This window comes from Glossina fuscipes, unplaced genomic scaffold (genome assembly GCF_014805625.2).
Source record: "Glossina fuscipes isolate IAEA_lab_2018 unplaced genomic scaffold, Yale_Gfus_2 148, whole genome shotgun sequence".
In the NCBI taxonomy this organism is placed as follows: Eukaryota; Metazoa; Arthropoda; class Insecta; order Diptera; family Glossinidae; genus Glossina; species Glossina fuscipes.
In genome coordinates this window covers 810,290-834,305 of record NW_023998491.1, presented here as the reverse complement: position 1 = coordinate 834,305, position 24,016 = coordinate 810,290, and the positions used below count along the sequence as shown (strand labels likewise).

The window sequence follows — 24,016 nt, the reverse complement described above, 5'->3', positions numbered from 1 at the left end:
CCTCTGCAAGAGATGGATGTAAAAACCAATTCTGCATTATTAACCTTCCAAAACGTGGACAGATGAAACATAATCCGTATATCCTACAGTGCTTTTCTCAAATAAAGAAAATCGGTTGCAGCAACCTACGTAGCAGATACCAAACAAGTGTCGATTTACTACTTGATACTAATTTTAATAGAAGAGATTTTCACGCTCCTCGTTGTACAAACAATTGGGAAAAACTGTAAAATTTTTCCTAACTATTATCATCTTATCTTCTTCTTTCTTTAATGCGCAACTTTGTTGAAAAGTAGCGTTCAAGACATGGAAAAAGGTATTCTTTTTCTGACATACTGAGACTGGAAAAGTGTTAATCTCTGCCCATCAGCGGATAAAACTTTGTTGAAATGACAATAACCTCAAACCCGCCGGACAACTGTAAACGATTTGATAACATTCGAATAAAATTCTTGGTAATTGCAATGCAACCAACTGCCTCGGCTATCTCTCCCCGCGATGACTTGGTGGTTGTAAACACCCAGCATCTATGCATAATACTTTGCAGCAGATTCTAAAGTAAATAGGTGTACATAGTGTCCTCAAAAATATTGCCATTCTCTTCATTATAGGCCGCTTCGTGATTGGTCTACCTTATATCCGGAACGAACACGGCTATGGTCCATATGGCTGTCGACATCCCCGAAGTTAAAAAATTTATAGCGACGTTGGAAACGGTCGATTGAATTGCATTGAATGCTTATCAATTTGTTAACCAAATCATCTTTTGCACTACACTAAAATGAACAACTAAGAATATTATAGTCGGGCAACACTAACCTTTATATATCATGTACCACTTCGCCTAGTACAGTTACTCGCTTTGGTAATAATGTACCAATAAGTACACTCTGTTTTCATGCAAAGCTCGCATATTAGAAAGTTTGACTTTCTTTCCACATAAGGGTTTGACTTTCGTGATAGGGCCTCATGAGATATCTTATACGGGATGAGGCCAAGAAATAGACCCATTTGGTTCAAATTAGATCCACTTCGTTTTTTTTATTTAATTACTATCGTGAACAAATTTTCATTAGAAAAGAAGCTAAAAATTAACTTAAAATTAACATAAGGCTTTAGGTTTCATAAAAATCTTCATTCTTTCATATAAACCTACAAGGATTAAATTCGATAAAGTCGATTTCTTCGTCAATTTACTATTATTAGCCAATTTTCACGATGAAATATTGAAAATTCGTCCTGTTGACCAAATAAAAATCCAATTCCCCGAGGAAAAATCATATAAGAGGTGGTTCAAAAAATTTACTTAGCCGGGTCAAAGTTTTTACACCAGTTTAGAATGCTGAAGTGCCACTTTTGCCGAGAAATTTTGAAAATTGCAGTTTTGTGGTTGAGTGGTGGACAAAGTGGACCGACCCGAACAATTTTCGATAGCTTGTATTCCTGGGTCAAAACAGTGTAACGAATTTCATCAAAATATCTCAAAAATTGCGACCTTTGGCTTGAACACAGGGACAGACAGTCTTAGATGTCGGTATAATAAAAGGTGGATCCATTTTCTTCCCTTCTGCGTGTTACATAAGTCCGCATTAACTTAATGCCACAATTGGTGTAGGGTGCAAAAAGCCGGAAACTTGTTGCATTGCGAGAAGATACGGCTTTTTACTAATGAGATCACTTTAACTTGTACACTTCGATTAACAATGAATGGCTAAGGTCTGTGAAATTCTAATTATAATCTGACAACTTTAGTAATTATTTTTGTCCTGTACAAACGAAATAAAAAAAAATGTTGCTAAATATTCTTGGCTTTGTCAATTAGTTTTTAATACTCTAAAGATTTTGACGAAATTTACAGATTATGCTTGATTTGAGCTCATTGGATTTTAATCCCCGTCAAAATGCAAAACGCATAAACGCGTTGCTGCATAATGTTCTCTAAATGTTTACATCCACGCTGCCATTCAATATTTATTTAATTTATAAAATTTTTCCATTTAACTGCATACAAAAAAATAAGCGTTTTTGTTCCCTCCCCTTCACCTTTCATGTAGGCGCTTACTTGTTTCGCCAAGCAGACAGTTGACTGACCAATATTAGAATTTGTTTTGTTGGCAGATTTTCATTGCAGAAATTGTTGCTGTCTTGTCTACATCACATCTATGCGATAAGAAGCAAAAAAAGATTGCTTTGTTGGCAGACAAAACTTTCTTGCTTTTCAGTTAGCTCGTTCTCAATGCACATCCCACACACAGATTTGCAAAATTCTTGCACATGCCAAGTTAGTAATTAACACCCATTTTTCTATATATGTATATGTATATGGATGTAGGCGAATGAATAGCAATTTTTTCTGAATAGGCTAAAAAGAGCTAATCATTTGGGCAAATTGCTTACAAAAGTTTAGCGGACTATTGGAAGATCGTTAATACACAGACTACCGCATACACACTCGCAGTAAGATTTTCAATTAAAGCGGTTACTAAGACATATGTTTTTTGGTTATGTTTTTAGGTTATCAGATTAAGTCGGATAAATGAATTAAAGCCCATATTTTAAACAAGTTGCAATTAATCAGCAACGGTACTCTTTGATTTTTTGCTTAAGACATTGAGACATTAAAGATGGACGGTATAAGTTGTCACAGTAGTGGGGTCAATTGGAACACCTATATTTTCTACATTAGATATAGAGCCATTATCGTGCCGCATAGAACTTTGCCGAAAACTGTCTATATATTAAGGTAGACCACGTCAATGTTAATTGTTTTCCTCTTGAGAGATGCTGTAAGGCAAATCGTAGAGTGGTTAAGAGGTAGACACGCTCCCTTTCCGTAGAGCATAGAGGCGTCCGTAACCTCGGAATGAAATTATCAACAGCTACAAGGTCCAATAGCAGAGATATTGTCCAGATCAGAGTTGCTTTCAGACAATACTTATTTTACGATTTCAAGAGTCGGCAGATTGCTTGCTTGTAAGTACTCGCGTAAAATTGTGTGGGAATCTGCCCAATGGGAATGTTATACAGCCACGCCCTCAGCGTAGACTAGTTCCATTTACTGCACCTCCGTCAACAGGTTTTCCATCTCATGACCGACCTTTATTTTGCGAGTCGTGCAGAAACGACTTCGTCTAATCAGAGACTTTCCTTTTCCTTTTCTCTCTAGTTCCGTACGCATCGGAAACCGCCCATGCAATTTCCGATTTTAGCCTGACACAGGTAAACAACTTTTTGCGGAAGTTTCGCGGTGGGTGTGGTCAGTGAAGATCACAAGAAGGCGGCTTACTTGACTGTCCGTGAAATTGCACTGCTATCGATTGCTTGATCCATACAGAGATTTTAGATTGGCCCCACTCTCCTCGGAAAAAGGACGCCGACGAATGTGTCTGGACGTGGCACTTGGGAAGCGATCACCCCTCGAGATTAAGCTTTCCACCCAAGAAGTTAATTGTTCGGGAGCATCCACTCTCGCTCTACCTCTCTGTTTGTTATGGGTTTGTCTTCTTATAAGTTTTACTCTGTTCTTTCAGTCTTTTTGCAATCTGTTAGCGCTTTCCTCCGCATACCTATCGTTAATATCATTAGTTATCAAATTTGATCATTAATGGAATGCCAAATATCAATTATAGGACGTTCAGCCTCGACAAACTAGAAGGGAAGGGATATTTTATAAATTGATAGAGTTAATGTCCTGGAAATGGGTTTTCAGTAAAGGAAAATCAAGCGGCCCATCATTTGAAAAAATGTGAAATGCATTCGAAAAATCCGATAGCATTGAGAACGAAACTATAAGCAGAAAAAGAGAAATGCTCCTAGAAAAGGGAATAAATACTTAAATGGTTCGTATCGAAAACTATTTATCTTTAATTGTGCACTGAAGGTAAAATGAATTCATTCCACTCATACACAGCGCCAACAATGAAAAACCTCTTCAACTCCGCTTGTCAATTAAGGCAACTATCCTTTTTCTTTTTTTTTTTGCACCTCACTACATTGTACAAGTCAGACAAACAAACATTGCAGGCTTGTCTAGTGTGTACTTGTCTCATGGCACGCACGTACACACACGAATGTATCGTACGCACATCCTACCAAAATCGTAAATCAATGCTTTTATTAGCTACGTACAGTACACACATTCGTTCACACGCTCAACGATCATATCGGGGTAAATGGCAGCAGTGTCATTAAACAACAAAGCGTCTTACTACTCTGCTCTCAATAACAACGACTTCTTCGCGCTGTTCCGAGCTTTGTCAGGTTATTCCAACAACGCACAACTACTACGTCAACTATGCAAAACGTTGGCCTAATATGGCTGGTTACTGACAACCACTCAATTTACTTGTACGTTTTTCTTCTTGGTGCTGCTCTGCTTGCTTGTTGATGAATCAATAATTGCTTCGCCTCAAAATCACGTATTGCATGACCAATGACCAAGAACTTTGTTCAGCGTTCACTTTACTTCTACTTTTTTGAAATTGAATTTTGTAACGTGAAGGCTCCTTATTCACACATTGTATCTGATAGGACAGACTTGCTAGGACTCAAAGTAATGGAAATTTCCTGTACAAATCGAGAAGATGTGTTTATTGATGCGCGAATTTATTGTCGACCAATTGCGACGCCCCTCAATACAAGTAAGAAATGACATTTCTTTGAACAATTGGTACTAGGTTTCTCTTAATTATCTTTATTTACTCGAATTGCGATTGTTCTTGTTTCCAAGGTCACAATCATATCTGCTTTCAACCCTATAAATTATATTTATCCAACGGACGGAAAGATAGGATTTACGGCACGCCTACTCTCGTCCACGTATACTTAGTTTATTATCTAGGAAACGACGACGAAATCTGCTTACTGCTTAGTCGGAGCACGTTCTAAATAGTTCGGCCCCCACCTTTGCTTTTGACTAAAACAAATTTTTCATATTCTCGCCACTTAAGTTTAAAGTTTGATCTGAGCGGTGTGTTAACAAAAAGAGATTTTACCAAATTCTTTAATTTTTGTGGCGCCTCCTCGTAGTCACTGAATTGCATCCTCTTGCAGGCTATCGATCAGACTACATGTCATCTTCTAAAACTTTCCCGATAACTTGAAAGAAATTTCGTAAATATTTTTCGCATATTTGCACTTTGCGTCGTGTCCAACCCTAGTCCTAGGTCATACATATATGCAGATATTTTAAAATAATATGACGTCAGTTAATCCATAAATCTCCCAGCAAACGTACATAAGTCAATGCCAACAAAATTAAAGTAAGAAAAACTTTTTCAAAAATTGGTTCGTCTTTTTAAAGAGCAATACAAAAGATATAAGACAAATTTCTGCTTTGATCCGCTAAGCAAAACTCTGGCCCCCGTATTGAATTAACTACAACATCCAAGTACTGGATACATAAAAAAACTATTATATGAAATCATATTAAAAAAGTAATGTTCGGTTCCTTTCCTGTATATCTTTCTCTTCTTCGGCTAGTCAGCAAATCAACAAACAGATAATTCGCCGAGTTTAGTAGAAAACGAGAGCAAGTTAGTATTCTCCTAGACAAGGATGAAATTCTCTCTAGCGATCTTCGCCACTTACTGCTGGTGGCAACAACACAGGATTTTCTTGGACTTGCATGCTACTGCTCTTGTAAGCAATATATGTCACGATATAACAACAAATAAGTCTCTGCCTGTAGATGTCGTGTCTTAACAAGCGACTTGAAACACGATAACGTTAACAACGGCAACAGATTCTTAACATTATGACCTTTCCCTTGTATCCTGTTGTACAAAATGCATTTACCGAAAAAATAGGGAATGAAGCGTATCTTTCGCTGCCTACGACCACAATGGTTGCGGACTTTGTTTATAGATTCTTAAGGATGTCAATGTCCGTTCCGTCCAAATTGGATTAGGTTAACTTCACAAACAGAAAAAGGCTGTGACAGATATTAACCGTAGCAACGGAATCATGCATGGCCGGTCAAAGCAATTAAGGCTACCTTGAAGAAGCAGAGGGGATCGCTCATGTTTAGCACAATCCAATGTCAATGAAGAAAAGCGAAGATGTGCTTAGAAATTTGCAATGCAGTCATCAAATCATTCGATTGAAAAATTGTTGCAGGTACTAAAAAATTCCGCAATGATCAGACCGTTCAGGCAATGTAAACAAATGGAAACGTTTTTAGCAATTCATCTACACTTTGTGTGCCTTAGCAGAAATGATGACGGGAAGAATATTAATATATGGGCCACAGTGCAGGCAAACTAGAAAATACCAAATCAAGGATGTAGCGAATTATGTGTTTTTGCGTAATTTATTTTGCGTAATTTATTTTGCGAATAATGAACAAAACGAGGAATAAGAAAAACGAGGAAAAAGAGTAACGTGTTTTTGTTTATTTCCTTTTACGATTTATTTTTTGCAACGCAATTGATGAACGCATAATGATATAAACTTTGAGTTATATATGTTGTTGACGAACAATCACATGAATCAGAGCAATGTATATACAATTTCGAACAATCACTTCTCGTTTCAAAGCAGCTGTTGTTTCGCTAAAAACGGTATATATTACATTTAGGCATGACCCTTCCCCCTTTTTGTGCAATGTCCGTGGTAAAAATACTCCTGGTCCCACAACTTGAAGAATGTTACCGTTTTATTATTATTCCTCTCTTCAAACACTTGCTTGATTTGATATCATTATTCCTTACTGGAACTGCAGCGAATGATGCTGATAGAATAAAAATTAGGTAAATGACGCCCGAGCTGGGAAGTGAACCCTGGGCCGTTGGATTAAAAGTCCTATGCTCTATCGACTGAGCTGCTCAGGCCACATTGAACCTTTTTTAAATCGTCTATTTTCTGATTTACTGATTCACAGAATAAAAAGGAGAATGAGGATCGTCAGCTGTGCACTCGGCGCATGCTAATAAAAATAAATGCAATCAACGAAATTATCGCACTGTTTGTTTTACCATCGCTAGAACACATATCCACGTTAATGGCGCCAGTCGAAATGGAGGAAACATATGAAGGCGGTGCAATTGACTTCGAACATAATAATGACAAAGACATTATGCAAGAAGTGCTCTCATTCGCACTCTTTTCTTTTAGTAGGTCAGTTTGCAATAACCATTTATTGATCTCTCCAGTTACGTGCGCTTTGGTCAAATTCGTTCAGATAGAGCTTTTAATTCCCTGTCTAAGCCGCTATACGCTGACAACTTTTCAGTCAAGACGGCTATTATAAACCAGTAGCTAAAAGAATTTGTTGACAATAACAACTCGCTATAAACAAATAAATATATTGACACAATTAATGTACAAGACACACTACACAATGACGAATTAACATAAACGGAGACGTCGACCAAGTTGTTAAAATTGTAGAAACGATAAAAAAATTGGACTCTTATTCTCACATCTTTGGAATTATTGAGAATCATTATCAGTTGAAGGCAAATTTTTATACGCTTACTTTCGCATGCACTCAATTTTTATACGAACACTTGAACAATATTAAAAATATAATGTAAGAAATCCGCCTGAGTAGCCGAAGGCGAGGAATTTCGACTAGCAACTCAATGGTCGTGGGTTCGAATCTCAAGTGCGGTAGAGTTTTTAATGTCCCATCAACGTACGTAGAACGGAACATAGGCTCTATGGATGCGGCTACTTCCTAAATGGAAAATTAAAGGATACGATGGAGTACCGAACAGTACTCGTATTCCAAGTACGGAGCTTGTTGACTGCATTCAGCCTGACACTCAGCGCCTATCACCCGCTATAATGGGAATTCCCAACTATTAATAGAAAACATAGGATTTGCAGAGGAGATCGTGCTCGATGTAAGAGCGGTGGTCTGCGACAGGAGCACTCAAAATTGCAAAATAATAAATAATTCCCCAAACAGCGTATTTATGAGGCAACGGGCGGATGGAAGCAATTATTTAATCACACAGATGTACGACTACTTACATCTTCTAAAGGCGGTATTTCAGAAAACTCAAGACTTAAACAAAAGATACGACGCCAAGATTGTAGCGAAAGTGGCTCCGAAAAACTCGGCCATCTGGGGTTTTTTTGTTCGACTGTAGTCGTAGCGGCAAATGACAAAAGGGAATAACGATAATTATTAAAAAAAGCAGGTAAAAATTATAGTGGACCACGACGTCCATGAAATATTATACATCATTCCGCTTAAAACCATTATATAGGCGAAAATAAGCGCAAGCCGTATTTTTCAGTTCTATATCGCCGAAATCGTAAAAGATAGCTTCCCTTGCTTAGAATATAGTAATATGGAGAAATGGAAAGATTTTGCTTTAGTCCATGAAAATTGGTACAAACCAGAAGGCGAACAAAAGTGGAGATACATACTTTGGAACGACGGAACACAAATACTATGATGCGAGAAAAAGGATGCTGTGGTCATAAGGAAAGGAATTTTGCATTAGATTTACTAAAAATCCTGTGAAGCGTAGCGTAAGAGATGTAATTGTAGCGTGCTCTGGTTCTTGGGAGAATATCGCTCCGACACATCTAAGGAAAAACACTGATAAACTTATAACTGAAAATATGTTGGAAACTGCAATGCTATCCTGTGTCGAAGAACATATGTCACTACATTTGAGTAAGATAATGATGCGAAGCTTTCATTCAATTTGATGAGTGCGCGGTTCCTAGATCATATCTTTGGTGTGATTAGACGGACAAGAAAATATTCAAAAAGTTTTATATAATATCCCAATAGAGATAAATGCAAAAATCGAAGCTATTCTTGAAACGATTTTTAGTTTTAGTTGCAAGCTGTAGATTGAACAAAAGACTACACAACTGACAAACGGACAGATAGGAACAGATTCTGAATAATAAAAGGTGGATCTATTTCAAGTCTTTCTAGATGTTGCATATTTTTCTTACACTGGCAAAAAGAATTCGTTCCTCGGGACAACCACTACGCTACTCCAAACAAGGGTTTCTATGCAAACATTCTATCATTATACAACAAAAATAAAGCTAAAGTTACTTGGAATTAGCCGATATTAAGCCGAGTGTGTCTATATGTATTCTGTACATGTTTTATAGGACTAATAGGTTTTTTATCCTTACTTTCTAAACTTTTATTCAATGATTTTTATATTCATGTAAAATTCGTTATTCGGATAATGATAATTTGTAGCTTCGACAGCTACTCATGATGGACTTGCACTTTCTTTCAAAAATATTTATCGGCATTTGAATAATTGTAATCTTTGTAATGAATATTGATTTTTGGAGATGCGGCCTGATATTTGGGCTCCGAAGTACCGACAGCCAGGAATTTTCTTTTAACTACCGACGGTTTCGCGTTAAATTATCTTTCACACAAAAGATTTCAAAATTGTTTTCTCTTTTTTTTTGGTTTTGAAAATTCAATTTTTTTATAATCATTATTATTATTTTTTTTATAAAGAATGCGGCTAACACTTTACTTCTTTGCAGAGGTTGCAATCCTTTTCCCTTTCATGAGATATGAAGAATTTCTAAAAAGAATGCGTACGTACTAGTTGGATATTTATTATTTCTCGCTGCACGCCCTTTCATGGGCTTAACAGAGTATTGAATAATTCTCTCATTTCTTAATCTGAAAATACTATCGTGAAACTATACACAAAAACACGAGTTAGTATACTGAACGTGGTTTTTGAAAGATTTGAGTTCTTTGTCAAAAAAACTGAATGTAGACCGATATGAGAAGTCTCCAACTTCCTTAAACTGGCACTAGCTATCAATCTCAGTTTGAAAAGCAAAGCTCGTCCTAACAACTACGCATTAGAATGCCCTACCTTCTCGAAGTATTCATCAAACATTGCTCCTTCTCACTACTGCTTCCATTCGATGAATTTTTTAGTCTTTTCGAACAACGACGTTGATGTTGATTAAGAACATACACTGTTATGAAATTTTTTATAAGTCTGCGAAGCTTTATCGTAGACCTATTATGTATATAGCTATTTTTTCAATATATTATTTATATCCGTGTTGCCCGATATGTTGACATGAACACTACTCGGAACAAACGTCGGAGACCTTGTATATAACCCTTTATAAGCCTTTGTTTTGACTGCTTGTGGATTCTCATATTAAAGTAAAAAAAGAAAAAAGTCAAATGAACTCGTCATAAGGTGTTTCGAGGTACACGCTCTCTTTATACATCTCTCTCTCTCTCTCTCTCTCTCTCTGTTTATTTCTCTATCATTTTTAAGCACTCCTGATTTACAAATTAATGGAAGCATTTTTCTTACTTTCCTGTAGTTTACAAGAAAATCGAAAATAAATCATTTATATTAAACATAATGTTGAAAAAAGCATATTTACCAAAGGTTTTTTCACTACGGGTTGACTTTGCTTGTGCCCTTTTGAGTTTCTGTCAACATATCGAGATAACAATCTTGATGGTAAACTTTTTTTAGTTGTCATTATTTTTAACATTATTTAGTTAAGATATGATCACATTATTTTTTTCTAATTGAATTGACTCTGTTACACATTTTTAATTTAAAATATCGCAACGTACGCACTCACAAATTTTCAAGCAAAAAAAGAACTACACGACCATCACTCTTGAAAGCAGCGATTTTTATTTTAAACACTTCAATAGATAATTGCCGTTTAGCGTTGATTTTATAATTGCACATTCTTTCATCATGGAATTTCTTTTTTAAGATATGTTGTTTAATCACTTTAGCCCAAAAATTGTTTTCTGTTGCCTTATATTCCAGTTGATACATTTTAAAAGAAGACTTATTCGATGAAATCATCGAATCTATCTTATTTTTTTTCTTTTATGAAGAGAGATTGTATAGAGAGATTGTCTTAACCGTAATGACGGTAACGCTATTGTGGAACTCGGGCGGTTTATTTACCGTATTTGTGGAACTCGGGCGGTCTATTTACCGTATTTGTGCAACTCGAGTGATTTATTTACCGTATTTGTGGAACTCGGGCGGTTTATTTACCGTATTTGTGGAACTCGGGCGGTTTATTTACCGCATTTATGGAACTCGGGCGGTTTATTTACCGCATTTGTGGAACTCGGGCGGTCTATTTACCGTATTTGTGCAACTCGAGCGATTTATTTACCGCATTTGTGGAACTCGGGCGGTCTATTTACCGTATTTGTGCAACTCGAGCGATTTATTTACCGTATTTGTGGAACGCGGGCGGTTTATTTACCGTCTGTGCATAAATAAAAATTGTTTTTCTCTTTCTTTGAAAACTTCTTCGTTTAAACCAACACAAACATATTGTATTTTAAAAATATTTATATGCACACACGCACCTATGCCGCAGCACGATACACAGGTATTTTATTTTATCCGGAAGTAAATTTTCTCCTCACTTGGCTTTTTTTTTTAAAACACTTGCAACTTTGGCAATTTTTTTAAATTTTTGTAAAAAAATTCTTGTTTTATCCCCGCAAGAAATTGATCTTGAATGAAAATGCCATTATAGCGAGAAAAATTACCGAGTATCTAGCATGGGAGCTTTCGTTTTGATTTTTTTTCTCCCATTTTATTCTAACAATAAAAACAATGGATATGCTTATATAGCACTTGTAGCTGCAATTATTATTGTTGTTATTATATTCGCGGTCTTTTATAATTGTCGGTTTTTGGAGAGAAAGACATCTTATGAAAGCAGAAAAGAGAACGGAGCATTAATAAACAAACGTGCACGCACGGCATACAATTAAGTCTTTATTTTGTTTGGCTAAAACTACGAATTATTACAAAATCATTGTATATAAAAAAAAACATTTCGCTAGCAACATTTGCGCAAGAAAATTATCACATCGCAAGCTCTATTATTTTTATCGCAAGCGCTATTATTTTTGTCGTAAGCGCTATTATTTTTGTTTTCTATTTATTTATGTTATGTATAAGCAAACACTAGAAAGAGCATAAGAGAGAGTATAGGAACTCAAAAGGAACTTTAAAACCTTAAGAACGACAGCAAGTGTACAGGCAACAAAATTAAAAAGAAAAACAGAAGTATACGCAACAAAGTTGCTAAAGTTCATATAACAAGTATGGTTGGTCGTGTCATCTTGGATTAATATACATTTAACACGCTTGTTTATATGTCAGAGTCTGCCATATCGCATAAAGCCAAAGGAAAACAGAAAAAATTCAAGAAGCAAAGCATAAACAAAAAAAAAAGTTCTAACTAAACGCGCACACAAGTTCGAAAAAAATGCTTAATAAAAACAAACTGCCTTCGAATTTTAGTAATTAACGATAAGCAATAACTGCTGATGGCCTTTCATATACAAAATAACGAATTAACGGGTTTCTTTTTTCGTAGTAGTCTTTTAGTTTTTTCTCCATTTACACATTTGTTTAAAGTTCGTATCTGTGTAAGTTGTCTCATGCAATTTTTATACGCTTACTCTCGTATGCACGCAATTTTTATACAAATACTTGAACAATTATTCAACAAATGTAAACAAATGTCTGCGTTTTCCCATACTTTCTTTTTATTCTTTGCATTCACTTAATAGGTACTCTCCCCTTTTTGGCCATATTTTTTTAAATATTACTTAACATTTCTCTAGTTGGCTTTTTATATTTTGCATTGAGGATATTTCTTCTTTAAACGCACTAATTTTTTGTTTTTGCTTTACTTCACATTTTAAATATTTCTTAAATCGTTCAATTAAATTCACTATACGACTTTGCTTGCGTATTTGATTCGATATGATTGTAATGTTTTAATATCCGTATCAAGTCTTGTAATATTTCCAATAATTTGTAAACGTCAAATTTTAGAAGTCCCTATCCCTCAAAAATTTGTTTCATTTTTTATTTATTTATTGCATTTGGTGGATCTTCTGTTTTGTTTGTATTAATTTCACTAACTCATGTGATAAGATTTTAACCTTAGGAAAGTAAATTTTACTCGGAGAAACAGAATTTTATTCTCAGCAAAGTAAAAAAATGCACTCTCGAGTTTTCATAAGAAATGCATAAGAAAATAAATTTTACGCTGAGAAATAGAATTTTTTTTTCTCTTTGCTCTCCCAAACTAAATTCAAATTTTAGTTTATAGAATAAACTTGAACAGAAATTGTGCAAAGCAAATATTACTCTCAAAAAATTCATCAAAAATCATAATAAACTTTTTCAAAATAATTGCAAGAAACTTCTCTCAGCCACTCTCATTTTCAATTTACACAACTATTTGGAGTAATCAGAGTAATCAGAGTAAGTAAGCGAAAAATGTGAGAATAAGCGTATAAAAATTGGTAAAGTACGAGAGTAAGCGCATAAAAATTGGTAAAGTACGAGAATAAGCGTATACAATTCTCAATAATTCGAAAAATGTGAGAATAAGAGTCTGAATTTGTTTACATTTGTTCAAGTATTTGTATAAAAATTTGGTAAAGTACGAGAGAAATCTCACAGAGTACAAATTTGCAACAACTATGCTAGCAATTTAATAAGAGAAAAATAGAAGAGAGAATGCAATAACATTTATAACACTATTGCCAGGTACGTAAAACGTTCGCTCTGTGCGTTATATATTTTAATGTTAAATAAATGCCTTATATTTTATTTTAAGTCTTTTCGGTAGCCCTGTTTAATAATATTTTGAAGAATTAAATAAGTGTTAAAAAACTTGTCGGAAGAGGAAGTGAACGTTGTTTTTGTACTTTGAAGTTGATCCGTTTTGAATATTTGTAACACTTATCGTATTTGTTATGAATAATAAAAGTTGAATGTTATTACATTAGAAAAAAAAAAATAAATCAAAATTCAGATATTAATGTATCGATAAGAGGCACGAAAAACTGATCAAATTTATATCTAACGAAAATAACAAGAAAATTGATGCTTAGCCTTGAATTGGTTTGAATAACAGCAGTGAATGCTACCGATTAAGTAAATCACTGTAGAAGTAAAACAAAGTGTTTGTATGTTTTGTCTAATTTTTCCATATTTATTCTCATCTGTCCCACTTTTGTTAACTAGCATTTAAAGATAACAGTGTCAAGAAAACTTATTCTTATCCTTTAAGTACTGTTCCAGATATGTGAAAACTGCGAACAAGTTTTTGGAAAAGTCATACGAGGTAACTAATGTGTTAAAACTGTATGAAATATTCGAAAAATGTTAAAGAATAAGTCAAATTATTGTAGGCATTAAAATTTATTTCTAGTCGTCTCTGCGATATGCAGCAATCGTTAAAACTAGTACAAGGAACACGCTCGAAATGGGAAGAATTTTTTAAGCTATTTAAATATTTTAAATTTCTTTCCATTTTTCCATCCACGATTAGATAGTGAGATGGATTGGCCACCCGAACAAGTGTATTTATTCTTCTCCTACGCAGGGATCGGTGTTATTGGATCGGCCGAGAGGTATTGCTTGATAGAAAAGTTGACCGTTCGCGTGTTTTGGTGACATCCATTTAGTAGGAACAAAACGATTGTTCATAAACTCGCCTTACGTTCTGATTACCTATAATCGAGCATATCTATAGTCTTTTCTTTATTGAATCTCGGAGTTACTTCTAAGATTTTTGAATATCTGTCCATTATTTTGCTTAGGGAGTAAGTAGCTTCTTTACACAGAATAAATGCACCCGTAAATTTTATGAAGCTGCATATCGACTAAAAAGGCTTTTGTCATATGCTTTGCTCTGCACCTGCGTTTATGTATCCTAAGAGTCTCTAACACACATTCATACAGCTAAGTAAAATGTGCGAGTGTTTAATTCGAGTTTTAAAGAGCAACACAATCGACACAATCGTATAAGGTAGATAATGCTTTGACGTTGTATTGATGACAACACCAAGCACCATGTGCGCCTATCTGTCTGTCCACATATCCGTTGGCGCAACTTTATAGTATTTGTGGTAAACATTTTACGAAAGTGAAGCACAGGCATCCAAACTTATAGAACATAAGCAGGTAACGTAAGTATTCCAACCCAATCCACGAACAGCAAGTGGATGTGTGTCTTATAAATTGATAATCATACAATAAGCGACTATTCTAAAATAGGGGTGACGAGCGAGGCAAGTAGACATTTATTAACATACGAATCGTTAAATTCCTTAGCCCAACGTTCGATAAAACCCAATAGCGGCTGGGTCTTATTATCTCCGACATTTGATATCTAGTAACATACCAGGAACACGAAAGAATTTCACGTTACCCAGCTCGTTACCCAGTTATTATTAAACAAATGAAAACTCGCTCCATTTATTTAGATCAACTGACATGGCGTTGCTCGTACACCAGCCGTCCAACTGGAGGAGTTCAAATTTCCAGTTGAGTCAACAGATCGATCGTAAGCAAATTGAAAAGGATTGAACTTCCCGGAGGAGCACGTGAAGATGCCTTGATTCTGCGTGAATTGCATTTTGTGTTGCTTCACCCGTTTTCCGTTCGATTCTGTTGAAAAGAACAGTGCGTGGGCACAATCCCGTATGATTTTAACGAACCGGCAACACTTTATAATTGTTTAGTATTTAGAAAAACATCGTTCTCATGGCGAAATGTTCATGTAAAGCTGCTCGCATGTTATCTGTTCATATTTTTACAATATCCGATATATCTTGCAATTTCGCTTTCCTTTCATCGAGAGTAGTTCTTAAGATTTCTTTTCACGTTCTTTGCTGCAAATCTTATGTCTTTTTAAGAGTTCACCATTATCTGTGTGCATAAGGTTTCGTTCAAAGTGAGCAACCGACATATTTATCTTCCTTCTTAAGTTCCCATTTCATACTAACAATTAACCATAGAATAATTTTAGCTTCTTTTAAAGCAAATCGTTTTTAATTCCTCAATTTTAGCCATAAGATTCAAACTAAATTGCTCCACTCCAAAGATATAGAAAGAAAACGCATACGCAGTTCATCTCATTTTACCATACTTGCATGGTTTCATACCAACCACTGAGATGACTAACTTTGTTTGTAAGTATGTTCTACTTATACGCAGTGAGGCGAAGAAAAGTCTATATACCTTTTTTCAAGGAGGACAAAAGTTAAATGCCATATAACTGACAGAATTCGTTCGGTGCAAGTGCAAGGCAATTGCGTACAAACATATATATATATATATACATAAATCCTGGAATGAGTGACTAACTAACTGAACACAAACTAACATATTTATGGCAAGAAATTGTTAAATGACAGGCTAGGCAAACTATAACATTGAAAAAGCCGTAGTAAGTAGACAAGTCTGCAAACGTCTTCATAAATAGGAACAAGTAAGAAAATTATATCCGATCGTAACCGAATTTTTCACACTCATCATCATTATTCTTAAAAAGCCAAAAAAGTAAAAGAACTAAATTTTCATGTTCTGTAATATGGAGTGGGCGTGGCTGATTTTTTCTATTTTCAAAATAAAAGTTCTTGCCGCATAAGCATGTAGGCGTTGTAGACGGGTACTTGGAAAAGTTTAAGTCACTTAAAAATTCTTTTGCGATATCTTCGTTTTCGCTAAAGCTAATGTTTAGCTTAAATACTACATACTTGCGCAGACAGACTTTACAGTATTCTTGAAACTTATGTTTCTACGCCTTACGAAGGTATTGAAAAAAAAAAAAAAACATTGATACACTATAATGGCCAATATATGGCCAATTGTTCCATTTTTGTACAGGTACTACAATCTCGCGCATAGGATATGCGTTCAAAGTTTTGTGCCTTTATATGCCTTAATTTATGAATAGGGAAAAAAAACAATTCTTCATTTCTTTTAAAAAACAGAGTTGTTCTCAGTTTACGTGATGCTGTGGGCGTGTCTTTCAAATGATTTGGCCTGTTTTCAATACCAATCTGTGTGCAAGAACTTCTAATGTTTCGGCCAAATTTAAAGCCAAGTAGCTTTATTTTTGCGGCCAGGAAAATATTTGCACACATTACGCAGAGGAAAAGGCACACAGACGGACATGCCTGAATTCATTTAGAATTTGATGCTGATCAAGAATATGTGTACTATGTGGGGTCTCTAAAGCTCGATTTCTTTGATAATATCCGAAGGAATTGATCAAATTGCCTCAAGAAGTCGATTTTAGGTTGTTCGGTATGTAGCCTACCTGCGGTCTATATTGTCTTGAGATTTGCTGAACGACCCAACAATGACACTTTGTTGACATACCGGTAATGGGTCTTTCAGTCTACCATCGATTATAAAATATATGTTCAGAACATATTATTATGTACAAGCGGTGAGCGTTTACAGTCTCGACTTCAAGTTGGAGACTGGATAATCGGGACAATTACTCTGCACTTGTCGATAATATTCCAAAACATACATTACGTAACCTCGTCTACAACTCAAAGTCCGCTTTAGATTTTAAATTTTTCCAACCCAGGGTTTAACGGAGACTAGGACTAGACACATTCGTAAGACCTTTCAAGAAACGTCGGAGCTCCCATTAATTCTCGAAGAGGCACATTGCGTTGGTTTGGTAATATGTAAGCACCCGACGATTAATCAGCCGAGAATATCTCTGATCTTCTTTTTATGGCCACCATTGCCATAATGTTTGCAATATCTAAAAGGAAGCTTTAGAGACCCCATAAAGTACATATATTCTTGAGCAGCGTTAAAGCCTGAATTGATTAAGCCATGCCTATCCTTCCGTATCGTGTGTGTTGTTGACACTATCCTCTCGCTAAAATGAAAATATCGACTTCAAATTTGGCAGAAACATTGGAAGTCTTTGCACGCAGGTGGGTCTGGCTAATTTTTTCCTAATGATAGTAGCGATATGGTTATCAAATAAAAGAACTTGGAAAAAGGAATGGGAAAAGCTGAGTATGTTAATTCGAAATTAATTATGGTGGACGTCACGACATGGCGAATAAACTTTTTCTGAAAAATGCCTTCCGTACGGACGGCAAATAAAAGGGACTTGGAGAGCAGAATGCGACAAACTAATTGTGTTAATTCCAAATTGACGTCAAGCCGTAACAGACTAAATTTTATACCATTCACTTTTTTTATGGCAATAAATAGCAGCCTTAATGGCGGTAGGTATGCAAGATTCGGCTCCAGCCGAATATAACTTTTCTACTTATTTTTATATATATTGAAGACGTTACACTAAACAAACCAGGACACAATCCTCACAATCAAAACCAGAAAATAAAAAGATAATCAGAGTAGAACTTACATGAGACGGTACATTTCTCATATCCCCCAGTATTAGTTTACAAGACGAGACACTTCCGCATCTTCGTTTATTTGGCTTTTAGTTCTTAATGGATGTCCTAAGGGAGAAACATTTCTCGAAAACTTGTAGTTCACAAAAAATATTATGTGTTCTGATTGGTTCGATCTTGCTATTAAAATTCGAAGACCCCTTGATTAGCAGTCGGTTCGATATAAATTTTAATAAGAAGCGCAATATTATCGCGGAAATGGGATAATACAGCCAAAGGTTCAGGTAGGCAGAGTTTAAAAACGTATTTCGATCTATTAAATAAATCTATTTTCCACCTTTCTAAAATTTTTGTCTATTACCGAAAATGTCATTGCTGCTAATTGATCTATCACTCAATTTCGTATTTATTAGAAACGCGATCAGGTTCGGAACGAACTTTTGCGGCTATGCTGAGACAATGCAATGTTCTTAGTGTTCGGGTGTACGCTGATAAAGTTTTTAATCGTGCAGCTAGCAGTTATAGCAAAAATAGGTTCTACAGCAAAAATAGAATTCTATATGCTGAGATGAGATGGGCCCCACGTTGGAAGCCATTTTTATGTAACCATCGTTGTCTGCAGTTTTCCCTCTGTCTATCTGTATTAACAAAAACTCAATTTTGTAGAGGACTCTGGGCCACTATTAGTGGATTGGAGGCTGATGGAACCGGTGCACGTTCCTTTCCTCAGCTAACTAATGATTTTCCATGTCAATATATGAGAAAAGAGAGTAAATATTTTTAATATTTACCTTCTAACATTCGGAGCGGTCAGAAATAAACTAAAGATTAAATACAAAACATACTATGTTAGCTAGAAAACTCTTTCACTTGGTCTCTAAAGTAACAAAATTCGTAGCTCGCTCATTTACTTACGCTCTATAGTAACAAAATTCGAAGTTCAAATACATAGCAACAAGTGGTAATTTTAGCTCGCTCATTTACTTACGCTCTATAGTAACAAAATTCGAAGTTCGCTCATTTTCTATAGAGCAGCTGATTAGCTGCAAATTTATTAGTAGAAATGTCAACATTTCCAAACTGTAATAAAAATATAACATTGGATAAAGCGGGTAAGTGAAATGCGAACTAAAATCTTTGAACTGGATTTTTCAATAAAAAGTGTTGTAGAAAAGGATGTACCCAGTTGGTTGATAAAGAATTGCAATTAGCGTCGTTAGTTCGTTTTGCAAGCGTTCATATTTCATTGTAAAGTGATAATTTACATTTTTATGAAAAAAGCAACAGAAAAATTGAACTACATGTATATTGACATCTGTTTGAATGAAAATCAAGCCTTCTTAGTATAGTGACAGATGTAAAAAGCGCGTAGAGGAAACTCTATTGTAAACAAATATTTTTGACACATTACCAAATGTCATTGCATGCCTGGCGGGTTAACTTGTTTACCTTTAGTTTATTAAAAATATTTACCTTCACCTTTAGTTTAAGACATATATGTCGCAAATTTATTGGTTTAGTCCTCTACAATCCAAAAAAAAAAGAAAAGAAAACCTTTAGTTTAATAAATATTTTCTATCGGCAGAAAAGAAGACGAATAGAGAAATTATGGATCCAGGTATAATTAAAAAGCTCGATCAGGCAGTCGTAAATCGTATTGCTGCGGGTGAAGTTATACAAAGGCCTGCAAACGCTTTAAAGGAATTAATAGAAAATAGCTTAGACGCAAAGGCCTCGCTGATACAAGTGACCGTAAAAGTCGGCGGTCTGAAATTGTTGCAAATTGAAGATAACGGCACTGGAATACGTAAAGAAGATCTTGAAATAGTTTGTGAACGGTTCACTACTTCCAAATTGACCACTTTTGAAGATTTAACAAAAATATCTACATTCGGTTTTCGTGGAGAGGCATTAGCCAGTATAAGTCACGTAGCGCACTTAACTATACAAACAAAAACTCGTCAAGAGAGATGCGCCTACAAGTAGGTATGAAATTAGACCTGTTCAAAGAAACAAAAGTGAAAATTCCTTTCTTACCATCCCTTAGAGCGTCTTACGAAGATGGCCAGTTACAGGCAAAGCCGAAGGCTTGTGCTGGCAATCAGGGTACGATTATTGTTATCGAGGATTTATTTTATAATATGCCACAACGCAGACAGGCCTTTAAGACGCCTAATGAAGAATTTCAAAAAATTTATGACGTAACAGCTAAGTACGCCATACACAATAGCCGAGTGGGTTTCATGTTGAAAAAACATGGTGAACAGCTATCTCTGAAAACTAATGTAAACAGCACTCAAGAGGCTAACATACAAATTATCTATGGCAACGACATCAGCAAGGAGCTGATGTCTGTCGATTACAAAGATCAAATGCTTCAATTCTCTTTAAGTGGTCTAATAACCAAAGTGAATTACAATAACAAGAAAGGTATTATGCTGTTGTTCATTAATAATCGTTTGGTAGAGTCCACAGGTGAGCAGTTAATTGTTAATTAAAAATTGAGAATTAAATCGTTTAAGGCAGGACTCTTTTAGCTTTGAAAACTGCCATCGACAATGTTTACAGCACTTATTTGCCGAAAGGTATGCATCCATTTATATATCTAAGCTTAGAAATGGCACCAAGTAATTTAGATGTCAACGTACATCCTACCAAACATGAAGTTCATTTTCTGTATGAGGATGAAATCGTGGAAAAAATCAAAAGCCAAATAGAAACGCAATTATTGGGCAGTAATGCTACACGAACTTTCTATAAGCAATTAAAATTGCCCGGTATTGGCAGAGAAGAGAAGGAAACGGGAAATGAAACAAGCATTAACAAGTCTGCAGCAGCACAAGATAAAGTTTCGGCGAAAGATATGATACGCACCGATAGTAAGGAACAAAAGTTGGACAAATTTTTATTTAGCGAAAGCAATAAGAAAACTGATGATTCATTATCGACTTATTCCAATGGTGTATTGCCTATAACCGAACAAAGTTTTCGAGTTACTGCCAAACAAAAAACCAAGGAAGTCAAATTAACAAGTGTTTTAAAAATGATGCAACAAATAGAGAATAAATGTTCGGTGCAGCTAAGAAAGATTTTAAAAGAAATGGTTTTTGTGGGCTCAATAGATAAAAGCTTTGCTTTATTTCAATATGAAACTAAACTTTACCTATCTAATACGCTAATGTTGAGGTAAGTTCGACAATTTTATTAAAATTAAATTAATATCAATTTGTTATTGTTATCTGTTCAGCAAGGAGCTTTTTTATCAACGTTTGGTATATAACTTTGAAAATTTTTGTGCTCTTGAAATAGCTCCAGAGAGATTATCAATTAAATCTTTAATTTTATTGGCCCTAAATTCAACAGAAAGCGGATGGTGCGAAGAGGATGGTGATAAGGAAGAATTAGCGCAACGCGCTGTTGAAATTTTATTAATCCATTCTCCTATAATGCGTGAATACTTTTCTTTAAATATTTCTCCGGAAGGTGATCTGTTGACGTTACCTTTGTTGTTGGAACAGTACTGCCCTAGCAAGGCCTACTTGCCTTTATATATGCTGCGTTTGGCTACCGATGTGGAATGGGAAGAGGAAGAGAAATGCTTTGAAACTTTTTGTCGCGAGACAGCCCATTACTACGCTACAGTATCAGAAGCCGATATAAAAGATGATCCGAAACGTCATAGATGGCAAACCGAGCATGTCTTATATCCAGCTCTTAAAAAGTACTTATTACCATCAGAAAAAATTAGAAAAGAATTATATGAATTGACTAGTTTACCAAAACTGTATAAAGTGTTCGAAAGATGTTAAAGAAGCGACATCGAATTTTTATTAACAATAGAAATCTTATTTACGCAACTAACAAACTACTAAGCATAAGCGAATAGTATAATTAAATAATACAATAAATTTAATGAGAGAATTAACGACATATTAAACCATTCTATAGGTTAAAATAAACTAACGAGTAATTCATTTTTAATTCAAATTCGGTTGTCTTATACGTGACTCACGCCCTGCATTAAGAACATGTTCCTTAAGCATACGCATTATTTCGTTGTCATGTTCGGGTGGTGTCGGTTTGACATTCGTAGCCCAATAATAAATATCCCAGTCGTTTGTGACACCATTTATCAAACTATCATATTGCTCAGTTAACTCCTTACTTAGATCTTTCAGATATTTGGCGGCAAAAGTGCTCAATAGCAAATCATTTTCCAACATACCACGTTTGCGAGATTGATAAAGAAGACTACAAATTTCATAAAGTTCATTTAAAATTGAAAACTCTACTGAAAAGCAATAATTTACCGCTGCTTTTTAATATCCAATGGCTCGTTCGATTTTTTCGGATACTCAGGCAAAGGCAAATAATCAGGATCATTGTAGTCGACGATCGGTATGTCTGCATTATTAGCCAATTTCACTGGATGACTAAGTTTGTTACCATCACCTTGGCCTGGAGTTTTTGAACTTTGTAAGCGTACGGCCACGGGCGGTAAGCCGCCTCTTACAGCAGTATCCTATAAAGGGAAGAGACAAAAAAAGTGATTTTTATTTTTGTTTATATTGATAGATGGAGAAAAAGACAAATAGCGTAGTTAAAAATTCTTTTATGGAAATTTTCCAATTTCATACACAATTTTTCTAAATTGAAATGTTTTTAAGTGTTTCAAAAAATTTTTTCACAAAATCAATAATTTTGACCTAAGTTTTTACAAAGAAAAATCATTTTAAGCCAAAACCAAACAAATAGGCGCAAGCAATTCCTAAACACGCGAACGCACCAACAAAATCATAAAAAGGGCAAATTTGTAAAACGGAACTAAAACGGATGATCCTTCCCAGCGTGACAAAAACCGATCCTCGGCATTGTAACGGACCCGCTATTTATTTTAGTAACTTGAAAATGGGTTCCAAGTTATGCAATACACTTTCATTAAAAAAAGAGCAATCAACTACTACTTACTATTAAATGACGCAACATTTTCTAAGCACTTGGATTTTATATTTAAATTAGGTATTTTTCTTAAGTATTATTTTTTTGAAGTCAGTCGATTGTATCTGATATTTGAGAAACATCTGAGCATTTTGGAAAAGCGTTGCCTATTCCGTTTTCCATAATAAAGTTGACAGTGTTGCCTCATTTGCAAAAACTATCGCTGTAAATTTAGACTATAGTATTTGCTTTGAATTTGTTAGGATCACTTGTAGGGCTTGGCGAAAATAATGATAGGACAAAGAAAATGAGTAATTTAATAATAACGGTCGAAATTGAAAAAGCAATGTATCTATTTGGGATGTTTTTATTCTCTTAAACTGGACCTTCAACCCACTGCATTTATTTTAATAATTTCGTTTAAAAAAAAAACTTTTTCCAATAAAATTTTTACTATAACTATAAACTACGGAATAATTCAATTATTTTTTTTTTATTTTATTAAAGGGATCCTATTATTATTATTATCATTATTACTATTACTATATAACGTCAATTATGTAATCCTGACCACATGATTTCTATAATTCTGCAACTGGCACGCTTTACTTCTATGCAACTGGCATAAAAAATATAAAATTGGGGGACTTTTGCCGACGGCTTTACAATTGACATAAAGTATTACTACTACTATTGTTTTTGCTGTTAAATTGCCAAATTGTTTGTTTGTTTGTATAGAATTTCAACAGATGTTTTTTATTTGTTTGTTTGTTTATATAGAATTTCAACAGATGTTTTTTATTGATTATCAGAGAATTTGGAACAAATTGGGGAAATGGGTAAAACCCAATTTGAAGATTGCCCCGCGGCTCTGAGAAAAAGTAAATAAACTTATTAACGCCTATG

The 24,016-nt window shown here is 35.0% G+C and overlaps 2 protein-coding genes and 1 non-coding gene across 4 annotated transcripts; 2 read left to right on the top strand and 1 right to left on the bottom strand.

Moving 5' to 3' along the window:
- Positions 1-5,512: 5,512 nt before the first annotated feature.
- Positions 5,513-5,617, top strand: LOC119641423. Its single transcript, XR_005247830.1, has one exon. It is a non-coding gene; the product is annotated as a U6atac minor spliceosomal RNA (small nuclear RNA).
- A 14,035-nt stretch (positions 5,618-19,652) lies between these two features.
- LOC119641369 (DNA mismatch repair protein Mlh1) lies at positions 19,653-22,006 on the top strand. Of its 2 annotated transcripts, XM_038039976.1 has the most exons (5): positions 19,653-20,154; positions 20,220-20,647; positions 20,710-20,757; positions 20,809-21,358; positions 21,420-22,006. In XM_038039976.1, exons 1-5 carry the CDS (start codon positions 19,781-19,783, stop codon positions 21,979-21,981), a joined length of 1,962 nt encoding a protein of 653 aa, XP_037895904.1. In that variant the 5' UTR covers positions 19,653-19,780; the 3' UTR covers positions 21,982-22,006. The 2 variants fall into 2 exon arrangements, with proteins under 2 accessions (XP_037895904.1, XP_037895903.1); XM_038039975.1 differs by having other exon boundaries at positions 20,710-21,358.
- LOC119641371 (succinate dehydrogenase assembly factor 2-B, mitochondrial) lies at positions 21,978-23,256 on the bottom strand. The gene is made up of 3 exons (XM_038039977.1): positions 23,141-23,256; positions 22,483-22,694; positions 21,978-22,423 (listed from the first exon to the last, which is right to left on the bottom strand). The coding sequence occupies exons 1-3, from the start codon at positions 23,156-23,158 to the stop codon at positions 22,150-22,152; spliced, it is 504 nt and encodes a 167-aa protein (XP_037895905.1). The 5' UTR covers positions 23,159-23,256; the 3' UTR covers positions 21,978-22,149.
- Positions 23,257-24,016: the final 760 nt, after the last annotated feature.